We start from the raw sequence: 14,043 nt of genomic DNA, 5'->3' as shown, positions 1-14,043 counted from the left end.
ATTCAGGTGTCTTGATACTTAAAACAAAGATTGGGTGCCTACTTCGCTGATCACCTCTGCTCTTTTTCTGGATCTGCGCTTGAACTTCCTGCAGCCAATCTTTTCAACTCCCCAACATAGATATTCTGTCCTTTGCCTCATTCATTGTCAGGGTAAGGCCAAACATAAACTTGAGGAAGAACACATCGTATTCCCTTCAGTCAGTTTCAAGCCAGTCTTCAGCAGTCCATAACCCGGCATGAGTCCCACGACAGCAGCCTCAAGTCACCAGCAGCCCGCCGCATCTGTGGGTTTTTCAGCCGCAAAGCCCTGTCACTGGCCCCCACCACTGTTACTTCCCCGTGGGTCGTCTCCTCTGCTTCTCTTTCTCAGACGGGGGTGGGGGCGGGGGAGGACGATCTCCCAGTTTTCTGTCCTCCGCTTCCCGAGTCTGTAACCTCTCAAGACTGCTGCCTATCAGAGGCTCCTCAATCTTGGGTGCAGACCCCGCATTCGTGGGATTTTAAATAAAACTACCGTCGGCTCCTTTAAAGTACAAGGCCTGTGTGGAGTTGACGGCAGTGGACTGGGTGGTTGGACCCTGCTGGATGCTGTATCTCCACTCCTCGCTCTCCGTGGGTCTGCACCAGTGGCAGCACTGCCATTACAGCGGCTCTGGTAGCACCACCATTTTCGGCCAAACATATCTGGCCAGCGCTGAGCCACTCTGGAATGACAGGGGTCTCAATGCTGAATCAATAAACCTACTATCAGACTGTTTAGAATCCCACTGGTCAGGCATTGGGTCTGACTGGGGCTGTTTCCTGCATGACTAGGTTCAGTAGAAAACTTATCATACTATTGTGTAACATCTGGGCATCTAAAAGGAATGATCCCAAAGTATGTGGATTATTGATGTTCTTTACTGAGTCATTTTTATTTCTAACTTTTTTAAAGAAATTATATTTTGTATCGTTTTTTATTTTAACTCCTAGAGACAGAACAGCAAACTTACAAGAAACTGAACACACCAAGCTGAAAATAAATTATCCAGCTCAAATTTTATGGAACAATTTTAAGCATTATTAACATTGTGATGTTTTCTTTCCTCAACATCAACAAACATCACTCTAATCTTTAAGTTAAACAAGAAAATCTGCAGACCCTTTGTGCCAAAAGCAAGTAGTTCCAATCTATAATGGTCTTTTAGCAGTTTTGAACATGCATTCCAGACTTAAAGCCATTTTGCCAAAATAACATGTCAGCTTCGATGCATTTATGAACATGACATTTCCAAATAGGGAGAAGTTGGGCATAATTACTCTTCCATTGGTATTTCATATTCTGTTCCCAAATATCATAGATTTATTGTATAATAAGTATATTATTATTGGGTCTTTAAAAAATATACCTTAAAAATCATTTCACTGTTTATGGAGAGAGCAAGATAAGGAACAAACTGTGAAAATCTCACAAAAGGGGTACTTTAATACATATTTACAAATGCAGAACTGATTTCCAATTTGAAGATGTTCTTCCTCATTTATTTTCCAGGCAGAATGCCAAAAGCTATTGAAGTCTGTGTGCAGCTTTTGCTTTGGCAGCCACAATATATACAGAAAATAAATGATTGAAAAAGACTTTTGATACTAACTCGCAAAAAAAAAAAATTTTCAACAAACGCAATTTGTTGGGTAGCACAGTTAGTGTGTGCAATGCCTTTACAGCCCCAGCGATCAGGACCTGGGTTCTAATCCAGAACTGTCTGCAAGGAGTTTGTATGTTCTCCCCGTGTCTGCATGGGGGCTCTGGTATCCTTCCACCATTGTAAAAGTACCGGGGTGGGGGGGGGGAGTTAATTAGGTGAAAATTGAGTGGCAGGGACTTGTGGGCCAAAATGGCCTGTTACAATGCTATATATCTACATTTAAAAATAATTTATAAATTTAAAAAAAACAATTCACTCCATATTCTGGGCAATAACCCGCCTAATTGTTTTCCTGTGTGTTTGGAGATTATGGTAAGTTTCCATTCAACTGAGAGACCATTTCTATCTGAAATGGTAACTCTTTCCACAGATATTGCCAGATTTGCTTAGCGCTTCCAGCATTTTCTGTTTTTGTTTCAGATTTCTGGCCAAACCTTTCAAATTTCCTACTGAATACTCAAGTTATAGGTCTGGAATCAAGTTGCAACTTAATTTTGATCATGTTATTTTTTTAAACTAAAAGTTTGGTTGGTTTACCCTCCTGGCCTACACATGGAAGGGGAGAAGATAGCAGAAGAAATTATTTGCAAATGGGATACTAAATTAACAATGCAAAAAACAGACAACCTGACACTAAAGCATATAATTCAAACCTGGCAAAAAAAACCCAGATTATTGGGTTAAAAGTAGGGTTGTCTCCTAAATGCCCCTAACCCAGAACAAATTAATCCCTATGACTATGGGTAACAAGATCCTGGACACTTGATGCCAGATCAGGTGTATCGAGGATTATTACGAGAGGAGGCAACTCCTGTCATTTGAGCATTTAAAAAACAAATTTGACTCATCAACAAGACCTTCTTCTGCTCCCTTCAATTAAATCCTATTTGAGGGGAAAATTAGGCCCTGCCGCTGTGTAGTGACATGGAGGCTTTAATTCGAAAGGGGATCACACGTAAATTCATTTCAGCTATGTATTTCCATTTCCCAAGTTAGAGCTTGAAACTGGGCCTCCATAAATTGAGGCAAAGATGGCAGTCGGATTTAGGAACAACAATTCCTGAACGATGCTGGTCCGACTTCTGTCGGGTCATCATGATGGCAGTCATTAATGCCAGATACAGGCTGGTGCAATTTAATTTCTTGCACCAGCTATATATTACACCACAAAAATTACATAAGGCAAAATCAGAAATCTCTGAATTGTGTTTTAGATGAGGAGTTGAGACAGGAACCTCTGTCTATGCACCAATGTGTCTATGCACCAATGTACCAAGGTGAAAACCTTCTGGGTAGAACTAAGGGACATTTTGGAATGGACAGGGGTGGAGTATCTACAGGATCCAACGCTGATCTTGTTGAGGGATATTATGGACGTGAATCCAAGATTGTCCAAACACCAAATTCAATTAATTAAGGTTGCCTTGATTGAACATGCATTATGGCCAGGAAATGCATAATGGTGACCTGGAAATCTGACTCTCAGCTAAGCACAACAAGATGGAACATGGAGATGCAGAGCTGTGTTCCCCTGGAGAAAATAACTTACAACTTAAGAGGGAGAGATGACACATTTGTTAAGGTGTGGCACCCATACTTGCGACACATCGAAGAGCAGCCCCTTCCCAGGGGCTTTCTCAATAGGAATATAGTAAACAACGGGACCACACAAGTCCTGAAAGGTAGAGAATGAGGAGACAATTGGAGGTCCTTCTGGCCTTCCCTCTCCCCTTTTTTCCCCATGCATTGTACTCTTACTTTTAGTAATTGATTTTCATGTCTTTATTGATGTTGAAGCAGGAGGGAGGGTGAAAGATTGGGGGGGGGATGGGGGAAAAAAGAGGACTCAACAAAGAATGACTTGTATGAGGGGAGGAGTGTTACAGTGTTTGTAATAACACAAGTTTGTTAAACCATAAATAAAATTTTTTAAATAAATTAAAAGTTTGGTCAATAATGACAAATTTGCCTTTAAAAAATTACAGAAATCTGAAACCAATGGAAACTTTTAAAAAAGATAATCAAAAAATTGGAAATTAATGTGAACTAAAAATGACAAGTTGAATTTCATCCTCTCTTCATAATCCATTTTGCCATTTGCAGTTCCCACCATAGTTGATGGATTCACTCTTGCAAAAATTGATTAAAATCGTTAATTATTTCCAGCTCTATTAGAACATTCTCATTGAATCAGTGATTATAGGGCATAACAAAATCAAGGCAAATCCATGTGCTCAACTGACACCATTTCTGACCATACCTATAGCTTATTCCTTGTTTGTCGGAAAATCTTTTCATAAAATCTCTTGAATCCAAGAAATTTGAATGTTGCAGGCATGAACAGCTGAGGAATGGTATGGGCAATCCTCAGTAAACATTTCCATTTCTGACCTTCTGAAAAGAAGGTAATACATGAAGCATCTGGGGATGGTTTTGGCTTGGATATTATCTGGAGAAATGCCTGCAGGGATGGCCTGGGATTGGGATGATTAGCCTTCAACAACCACAGTCACCTTCCTTTGTGTGAAGTATGACTCCAGTATAGCAATTTTCAACACTGTCAAGCTCATGCCAGTAACTACTAGAACAGCTTGGCTAGAGGCATAGCCATTTACAGAAACCATACTCAACCTTTTCTTTGGTTAAGGCCCCCCCTTAGGACTGCTCAAAGTTTATGGGCCCATTTCTTCCATACTTCTCTCTAATCGACTGTATAAAAAAACACAAAAAATATTTAAGTTACATGAGGTGAAAAGAAAAAAGGGGGTTTACTTAAATGTGCTGAAGGGGTGGGGAGGGGGCACCAGGCTCTCATTGAGAATGGCTAATTTACAGTACCACTGTTCCAGTGCCCTGCTATACGAAGGTGCAGAAAAGATTCACGAATATGATACTGGAACAGGAGGCTTTGTATAGTGAGAAACTGGGACTTCTTTCCCCAGACTATAGGATTAAACAGATACAATGGGGGAAAAAATAATCAGGAAAGACATGAATAGTCAGTCTTTTCCCCAGGGTAGAGGAGTCTAAAACTAGTGGGCATAGGTTTAAGGAGAGAGGGCAAAGATTTAAAAGGGACCTGAGAAGCTATTTTAACTCAGAGGACTTTAGACTTTATAGAAAACGAGGCATCAGGTGCAAGTACAATTATGACATTCAAAATACATTTGAACAGGTCAAGGATAGAGAAGATTTAAAGGGCAATGGGCCATACACGTAAATGGGACAAACTCAGACAGGCAAATTAGGCCAAAGGGTCTGTTTCCATGCTGCTCTATAGCTCTAAGGTTACATCTGGGGTGTTGCCTTGCTCTGTAGCTTTTGCTGATTTCTGGATTTCCACTTATTTCTTGACCATATGGAATGAATCAAATTGACTGAAGACTGATGGTGGAAATCTCAGTTGATGCCAAGATGGATCATCCACATGGCACTCATAATTAGTAAATTCACCTTTAAGTTGTTGGATTTTCATAAAAACCCAGCTGGTTCAATAATGTTCTTTAGTCAAATAAATCTGCTCTCCTCACCCAAGTTCAACTTTCATGAAACAGCTTGGTATTCCATTTGGTATAGTGAAGTTTATAAGGAATGCAAAATTCAAAGTTCCTTTACCATCATGTATGTAAAACACAAAGTTTGTTAACTTTTGTTTGTCACAAAGGTATACTCACCCTGTGTCCTCATCAATAAGAGAAAGAGAAATAAAAGCAAGTCCCTTCAAAGTCACCGAGTGTCTGTGAATTCACATTCTGCACTTCTGTAGCTACATGGCCTCCTATCCGTTCCAGCAGTCAACCTGAGTCCTGGTTCTGAACCTGATTCCATCTTTTACATAAATATCAGCCATTGTCCAGCATCCCATAGCCTGGTGTGAGTCCTTCAGCTTCTGTGCCCCTCACTAGTCCACTGCTTTCAGGTATCACCATTCAAAAAGGTGGCCCAACACCATCACCTCAGAGTAACTTGAGATGTCGATAATATGCCAAGCCTTTGTAGTCTCTTACACCATGAAATTCTTTTCCCAAAATTCATCATTTCTCCCTATCTTATACTTTAAAAAAATCCAGGATTCGTTTCTTCAATAAAGCTTTTAGCTTCCCCACCAACATCTGCCCCCCACCAACCTTTCCTATTTAATTATAGTTTTCTTACAACTCTTTTGGAGTTTTCTTTCAAAGGCAATTTATACATAATCTATCTAATGGCAGATTATTTACCATGTTCCTAAAGCATATTCCTAAATGAAGACTTCAAGAGGCAAATCTGATTGTTCATCTAATTCCATGGTCAAGCTGAAGCATCATTAGTCACTGATTCCACATTCCTGTCAATAGAGCAAAGATCAGGAATGAGCTCTATGGGTATTTGTTGTTATGAATCTGCAGAGAATGGACAAATATTCTGTACCATCCAATTATAACCCTGGCTTTTGGGAGAAAGTAATGAAAAAAAAAACTGGAATCACTAATGTTTTGCTAACTTAGTAAAGACCATATGATTTTTCAACACATTGTAGTCACAATTTTTTAAAAAAACTAAAAGAATTTAATGTTAGGATGATCTTTTAAAAATTATTCTTCCATGCTTCTGGTAAGCCAAAAGCAAACAATTGTCTTGGTGCTGTCATTACACATTTTAATCTGATTTTACTAAAAAGTCATATATTTATTGTTGAATTATTAAAAAAAGCAAACTTCAGATTAAAGGGGATATACTTAGAAGAAATACGAAGGAATTTCTTTAGCTTGAGTGGGGTAAATCTGTGAAATTTGTTGCCACAGGCGATTGTGGAGGCCAATTCATTGGGTGTATTTAAGGGAGGGATTGATAGGTTCTTGATTAACCAGGGCATCAAAGGTAAAGGGGAGGCAGGGCAGAGGGGCTGAGTGGGAAAATAGATCAGCTCATGATTGAATGATGGGGCACTCATTGGGATGAACATGGCCCATTTCTACTCCCTATGTCTCCCATGATCAAATATGATTTTTTTTCACCCCCAAAATAATTTTGCTCATTCCTGTCATTATTTCCTGTACCTTAATACCACATTCTTACTTATATTCTAGATTTTTCCAACACCCAATGTCAATTTCTTCAACTTTTAAAAAATTTTTTTGAGAATTAAAAATCCTGTCTGTAAGGGAACCACAATAGGCCTTAGTAGTCTTTTCCTTTCAGCCTGAAGAAGGGCTGGAACCCAAAATGTCAATCACCTACCACTTTCCAATGGATGTGGCATGATCTGCTGAGCTCCTCTAATGCTTTTGTACACTGTATTAGTATCCGGCATCTGTAGACTTCTTACTTGCCTTCAGATACAATGGATATGTTGGAATGGGATCAGTTAAAATGGATATATGAAACTTAACATTTTCATAAAACAACACGCCTGGCAATTTCAGAACGCTTGACTGATCTTTTCTCAAAATAGACCCATTTGGGTACAAGATCTATTAAAATACACAGTTCACTGCAAATTTATAAAAATGGATGGGAAAATGGCACAGATGTATATTAAAGGTCATCGATAACTTAAGACGGTAATTTTACCATATATGTTTCACAGACAATTTTCCAATAAAAGAAACCTTCCATTTTTTCCTAAAATTCTATTGCTTTTTTGAAGGAGTCTGGTTTGTCTGCTGAATAATTAGGAAAATTACGAAGAGCAGTATGATCACATTCTTTTCACAAACATAATTTGCACAATTATGACTCAAAATTAAAAAGTACAGCCATGCACAAAATCCTTTCAAAATGATATGGAGTGAAACAAAATGCATAAGACCTTCACAAAATCACAGTGCAATTTATTCATTTTGCCAGCTATTATGTACTATGTTAATTTCTTTGGCATTCTAAACTTGTAAGATACTCCCTCATTCAATCTTCAGGTGACCCAAACAATCCCAACGTATGTACAGCATATTACAAAATAACTTTGATTTGTATGGCATCTTCCAGAATCTCATGATACTTTGAGGAGCCTGAGAGTGAATGTGGTACTTTTTGAAGTTAGTCACATAGAATATTAACCAAAAAATACAGCAACCAGGACAATGCATAAACTCAGCAGGTCACGTAGCAACCATAGGAATAAAGGATAACCAATGTATTGGGTCTTGGCCCTTCGTTAGGTACTGTTGAGTTTTTCCAGCACATTTGTGTGTTGCACTCAACCCCCACATCTGTAAATTTTCTTGTTTCAGTAACCAATTTGCATTCATGAAAGACCAAGAGAAATGACAACCAATATTAATACACCAGGTCGCCCAGTCATGGAGGGGTCATCGAGGAAAACAAATGTTTTTGTAACAACAAAATCTGTAGATACCATGATTTGAAGTGAAAACGCAAAGCTGGAGAAACTTAGCAGGTCAGTGTCTTTTATATAGCAAAGGTAAAAATAAATAACCGATGATATAAGCAATAGAGTAAATAGAATCTTTTTTTTTCCATGGGAAGACCATTAATGAAGGTGAAAAAATCAAGATTCAAAATTTCTTTATTGTCATGTAATAGTACACAGTATCTAATATTACACCAAAATTGCTTTCTGCCTGCTGTGAGGCAAACAAGGAGTCGCCATTTGTGTCGCCCAGCATCCATTACATCACAAGAGAAAGAGAAGCAAAAGAGAGTCATTCCTTGAGGTAGGGCTCAGGCCCAAAACATTGGTCCCCTATGGACGCTGTGAGACTGATTGAGTTCCTCCAGCATTTCTATGTTTTGACTACAATCAGAGCATCTGCAGACTGTCACATTTTACTCCTCTGAGTGTGGTACATGACAAGGTTGGCTTTGGACATGGTGGGTGGGAATCTAACTAATTTGTTAGTATAATTCTCATCACTGGCTAATGACTCAGCCAAACTAAGTGGCATTAAAATCTATTCTTTATTTACAGCCTTTACTTGATTCTTCTTGCTTTTTCAAGGTTTGCTACCTAACCAAAACACAATGCTCTGGAATTTTTAAAAAATAGAATATTTTAGACAATAGACAATAGGAGCTGGAGTAGGCCCTTCGGCCCGTCGAGCCAGCACCGCCATTTTACAGATCATGGCTGATCACTACCATCAGTACCCCTTTCCAGCCTTATCCCCATAACCCTTAACTCCTTTACCATAAAGTTTAAACTTGCTACATCACTTACAAAATTCAGTGACAACTATTGTTTAGCCATACGTATATGAGAAACGGTAGCAAAGCTCCTTCATCCAGATGTTAGATGGAACCTGTCAATCTGCTGTCGAACAACCTTTTGACACTGAATTAGGCATTTTGTGATACATTTAAAAAAATTGGTCCAAAGAGTGCAAAGTCTACTTTGACTAAGTTAACAGGTACCTTACCTAACTAGGCATTACCATGTGGAGTCAGGAACTTTTAATCTTCTTCAGGCAGCTCCCCGCATGCACTGCTATATGCCAACAAGGAAGCTTCACATATTGTCCATTTGATTCCTAAAGACTCGAATTTCCCTTCAGCATAATGAGTGCAGGGTTGTCGTTTGAGTTATTTTTAAATTATCAATACTTTTGGAGGAGCAGAATGTTGATTATATTAAAGATATCACAATAGAAAAATTTCTCTTGTTACATTCAAACTAATTTCAAAGTTAAATAAAGCATATAGCATTAGGTTGATGTGAGTTTAGGGGGACAGTTTGAAATCCATTGAAGTAAACCAACAATGGTATTTTGGAAATGCAGAGATGTCCAAATATACAAAAATCAAGCTTGGTAATGTGTTCAAAATAATGTAGAGTAACAGCTAACAACTTTTTTTGTAACCTTTTCTTATATACAATAAAACCCCGTTATCTGGAATTCAAACAACTGCCAGCCTCAAGCGACCGGCAAAAATAAAAAAAAAGCAGAAATAGGTAAAAAAAAAACGTAAGTCTAAAATTGGCACTGCTTCGTTGTTAGTTCGCCAATCACTCAACCTCAAGCAACCAGAAAATTAATTTATCTGGCATCTACCTATCCCCAGAGGTGCGGGATACCAGGGGTTTTACTGTCATTAACTATTTTATTTCCAGAATAATCCAGAAATATAGATGATTTACTAAGGCAGGGAATCAGAAAAAGAGCTACAAATTTTATATACAGTGAAACTTCGATTTAACGCGCCCCAATATTTACAAGGTAAGCGCCGCTTAATGTCCGCATTCCATTCTTTGAGATAGAACATTAAGCAAACCCAATTTAAAAGATGCAGTACTAGGGATGGCCAAAAGAGGCATGTCTAAATAATTAAGGTAGATCATGTTTATTTTATTTTTGCAAGATGACCTGCATACTCAGTGACCAAACAAATATTTTTCATTGTGGGGAAAACAAGCAACATTTTAAAGATGACTGCAAGTACAAACTTTGTGGAGACACTCTAAGTGAGAGTGAAATACTGGGGATGAAGGGCATTTAGACACCAAAGTCACAACAAACTCTGGACATGCACCCCGACGAAAATCATGATGGCGAACCTGGCAATCGCAAGGTTTGCGCAATGCACTTTTGGTTCAATGGACAAGGACACTGAATCACCCCGAAGCAGGTGCCCACCACTACCACCACCATCTCCCCAGTGGATTCACTTTCTCCATTCCTCCCCCACCACCCTCAGCAGGTCCTGGCTCCGGCCCGTCAATGTGTCAGTGCCACTCGGCGATGCCCCCGTATTTCTGCCCCCTGGTTATCTGTTCCAATTATCAATCTGCCCCCATTTCTCTAACTGTATACTGTGTGTATATAGTTAAACCCAGATTTAGCGTGACCCCGCTTTTTATCACATTGTGATTTTTTTTTGGACCCAAATTATCGCGTTATGATGGGGTTCCTCTGTAGTTTCATGTTAACTGTTACAAATTCCATAGCATCTCTCTGATACGGTACACTGCAATAACATTAAGACATTGAAATTGATTACAAATAAAATTTACCAAAAACTTCTCTTCTTGTTCAAGCCATCGCTGATCCTCCTCCATCTCTTGCTGCTGCCTTATTAACCGTTCTTCCATGACATTTGTTGGAAGCATCTGCCCCATTACGCGCATATCCAAAGTGGTAGAGTCCTGAAAATGTAAATTATATAAATACAATGCTCTCTCTGCTCTTACATCAATGGCAACATATGTTTCAAAACTTTTTTGAGAAATTACTTTCCCAAATTTCCATGAGAGCTAACATTCCTTCAGATCTTACAGGAACTCAGCAAGATCATGATTTTAGGATATCATATTCAAAATCCATTGCAATGCTATCTGCAAAAACTAAAATATCTGCAACAGAACAAATTCATTTAATATTGCAATCTAGTTAAAATACACTTGAAGCAAAAATATTCCCATTTAAATACAACACTTAATTTGTTTGAAATGCATATGGAAGGACGTCATATCCCTGATTAGATGTTTCACTAATAGCTGAATAAGAGCTGATGTTTAGACATACAGCATGGTAACAGGCGATTTCTGCCCACGAGTCCGAGCGACCCAATTTACACCCCATTAACCCTGGTATGTTTTGAACGGTGGGAGGAAACTGGAGCACCCAGACAAAAACCCACGCAGACACGGGGAGAACATACAAATTCCTTACAGACAGCATGAGACTCGAACCCCGGTTTGGTCCTGATCACTGGCGCTGTAAAGGTATTGCGCTAATTGCTATGCCAAACCGCGTCACCTTCAAAAGACTGCACGTTGACCACAATAACATTACAGTACAAAATATAACTGTGTTGTGTTGTTTAATTACCTCCAGATTTTGTGGCCAAATTGGTATATCCTGAGGCCTGTGATGATTCCAGGAATCTTGAGGATCTAATACACCAGCCTGTGCAGAATAAATACTTCCAGGCATGGGTGCAATTCCATGTGAACCAGTATAGCCAGAAACCTGCTAAAAACATAATTGGAATAATGTGAAATGTAGTAAGATCAAGAAATGTTAAATCAAGGCAGAAAATTATATAACTACTTCACATATCAGTCACTAGGTCTAGGTCCTGTAAAATGGACTGTTTTTCTCTCCATTGATGCTGCTTGCCTTGTGTATTTCCGATTGCACGAGCGCCTGGGCACCCTGGCCCCCGCTAAACCTAGACCCCGAGTCTTTATATCAGATTTTTAATGTCAGCAGTATTTTGCCACATTTTAAATATTTGATTCTCGAATTGAATATGCAAAAAAAAATCAACGTACAATTTAAAGAATTTCAGAAAATTTGACACATTAATTTAGCTAATTGTTCTTTTTATTTTGAACTCAAGTTCAGCAATTCCTCGTTTGCAATCAGGGCAGACTTTGACACACTTAGAGGTATCAGGTGAAACATTCCTTTAGTCATTTTATGGAAGGACAAGCAAGTTAGTTTTCAGAATAATCCACATACCATGGAAACTAATGTAAAAATGTCACCACGACATCAACCTGCTAGCAAGTATTAGCTATTAAAGCATAACATAGTTTGATTGGATAATGTTGAATTCTTTTGTACGCATTTCTCCAATGGGCTGGATGATAAGACAATGCAGATCCAGTCTCAATTTTCAATAAAATTAGTCAAATCATCTTCACTCTCACTGAAAATGGTCCTGGACGCTGGGCAACAATGCACTTTTGCAATAACTTGTATCACTGAACCAAGAAGGGAAAAATTTCTAATTCATTATTTTTTTTGTTATGTATGAATATGGCTGAGATCGTCTGATCTCATAGCTAAACAGGCTCAGGACTGGTCAGTATTTGGAGGAGAGACTGCCTAGGTGACCAGGTGCTGAACAAAGTGGTGACTCTCTGTCTGCCTTATGGTGGACAAAAGTTAATGAATTTCCTGTATGTTACTTTTTAAATGTAGTATTATGTTGCAACTATATAAAGTACTGGTGAGACCGCACCTGGAGTACTGTGTCCAGTTCTGGTCTCCATATTTGAGGAAAGATATACGGTCTTTGGAGACGGTCCAGAGGAGGTTTACTAGGTTGATCCCTGGGATGAAGGGGCTGACTTATGATGAAAGATTAAATCGTCTAGGATTGTATTCGCTCGAGTTCAGAAGAATGAGAGGAGATCTTATAGAAACATATAGGATTATGAAGGGTATGGATAGGATAGATGTAGGAAGGTTTTTTTGAGCTGGCCGGGGAAACTACAACGAGAGGACACAGTCTCAAGATTCGGGGGAGTAGATTTAGGATAGAGATGAGGAAAAATAGTTTTTCCCAGAGAGTAGTGAATGTTTGGAATTCTCTAACCATGGAAGTGGTTGAGGCTGCTTCATTAAACCTATTTAAAATTCGGTTAGATAAATTTTTACATGATAGAGGAATTAGGGGATATGGGGAGGAGGCAAGTAGGTGGAGTTAGGTCATAAATTAGATCAGCCATGATCGTATTGAATGGCGGAGCAGGCTCGATGGGCCATTTTTGGCCTACTCCTGTTCCTACTTCCTATGTTCCTATGTGACAATAATGGAAACTTTACCTTTGAAGAAACTGATGGCGTCTATTATTTACCTGATAATGATTGTGGTGTCCCATATGTTGAGGACTGGGGAAAATCCCATCACTGGATCTTGGACTTGGGTAGCCAGGTCTGCTGGGCTATTGCAGAAGAAATAAGACTGAAATATTACCCACTAGCATAAAGAGTTAAGTACTCAACTTTACAATATCTCCACAAAGATTTAAAGAAAATTGGTTATTTCAGTGATATGGGCAGGGCTGCAGATTTTGATGCATTCAGCTTGAAAATTTCACTCTTTCACTGCCGTAATATCAACCATATCGACTTCAATACTCCCCTCACTCATTCCAATCTAACTCCCTCGGATCGGCTGGCCCTCCACTTTCTCCGCACCAAACCATACCATCAAACCTGCAGACAAGAGTGGCGCTGTTGTAGTCTGGACCACTGACCTCTCTCTGGCCAAACCCAGACAATAACTCTCACTTACCCCTTCAACAGGAGCCTATCAAAACTCATCAAACCACTGTATCACGCACCACCTCTGAACTCATCACTTCGGGTCATCTCCCTGGCACGGCCTCCAATCTTATTGTTTCCCAACCCCGTACTGCCTATTTCTACCTCCTACCCAAGATCCACTAACCCAAGGGTCCTGGCAGACCTATCGTGTCTACACGTTCCTGCTCCACCGAATTGGTCTCCACTTACCTCGACTCTGTTTTGTCACCCCGGTTCAGTCCCTCCCCACCTACATCCAGGACACTTCATACTCCCTCCATCACTTCAACAACTTCCAGTTCTCTGAACTCGATTGCTTCATATTTACCATGGATATCCAATCCCTATACACCTCTATTCCCCATACTGAAGCCCTCA

General features: G+C 39.3%; 1 protein-coding gene across 12 annotated transcripts in view; it reads right to left on the bottom strand.

Moving 5' to 3' along the window:
* The window catches only part of LOC138755765 (focal adhesion kinase 1), a 457,595-nt gene that overhangs the window by 33,237 nt on the left and 410,315 nt on the right, over nt 1–14,043 (bottom strand). For 8 of the 12 annotated variants that reach the window (XM_069922333.1, XM_069922329.1, XM_069922332.1 and 5 more), the window contains 3 exons: nt 13,215–13,301; nt 11,455–11,598; nt 10,638–10,769 (listed from right to left, as the gene is read on the bottom strand). In XM_069922333.1, coding sequence (XP_069778434.1) covers nt 10,638–10,769; nt 11,455–11,598; nt 13,215–13,301 — 363 coding nt within the window. The remainder of the gene's footprint in view (nt 1–10,637; nt 10,770–11,454; nt 11,599–13,214; nt 13,302–14,043) is intronic. The other 4 variants (XM_069922323.1, XM_069922325.1, XM_069922327.1 and 1 more) reach the window with 1 other exon arrangement.

The sequence above is a fragment of the Narcine bancroftii genome, chromosome 2 (genome assembly GCF_036971445.1).
Source record: "Narcine bancroftii isolate sNarBan1 chromosome 2, sNarBan1.hap1, whole genome shotgun sequence".
Lineage (NCBI taxonomy): Eukaryota > Metazoa > Chordata > Chondrichthyes > Torpediniformes > Narcinidae > Narcine > Narcine bancroftii.
Note: the sequence above shows the minus strand (reverse complement) of the source record. Positions and strands in the feature narration are given on the sequence as shown.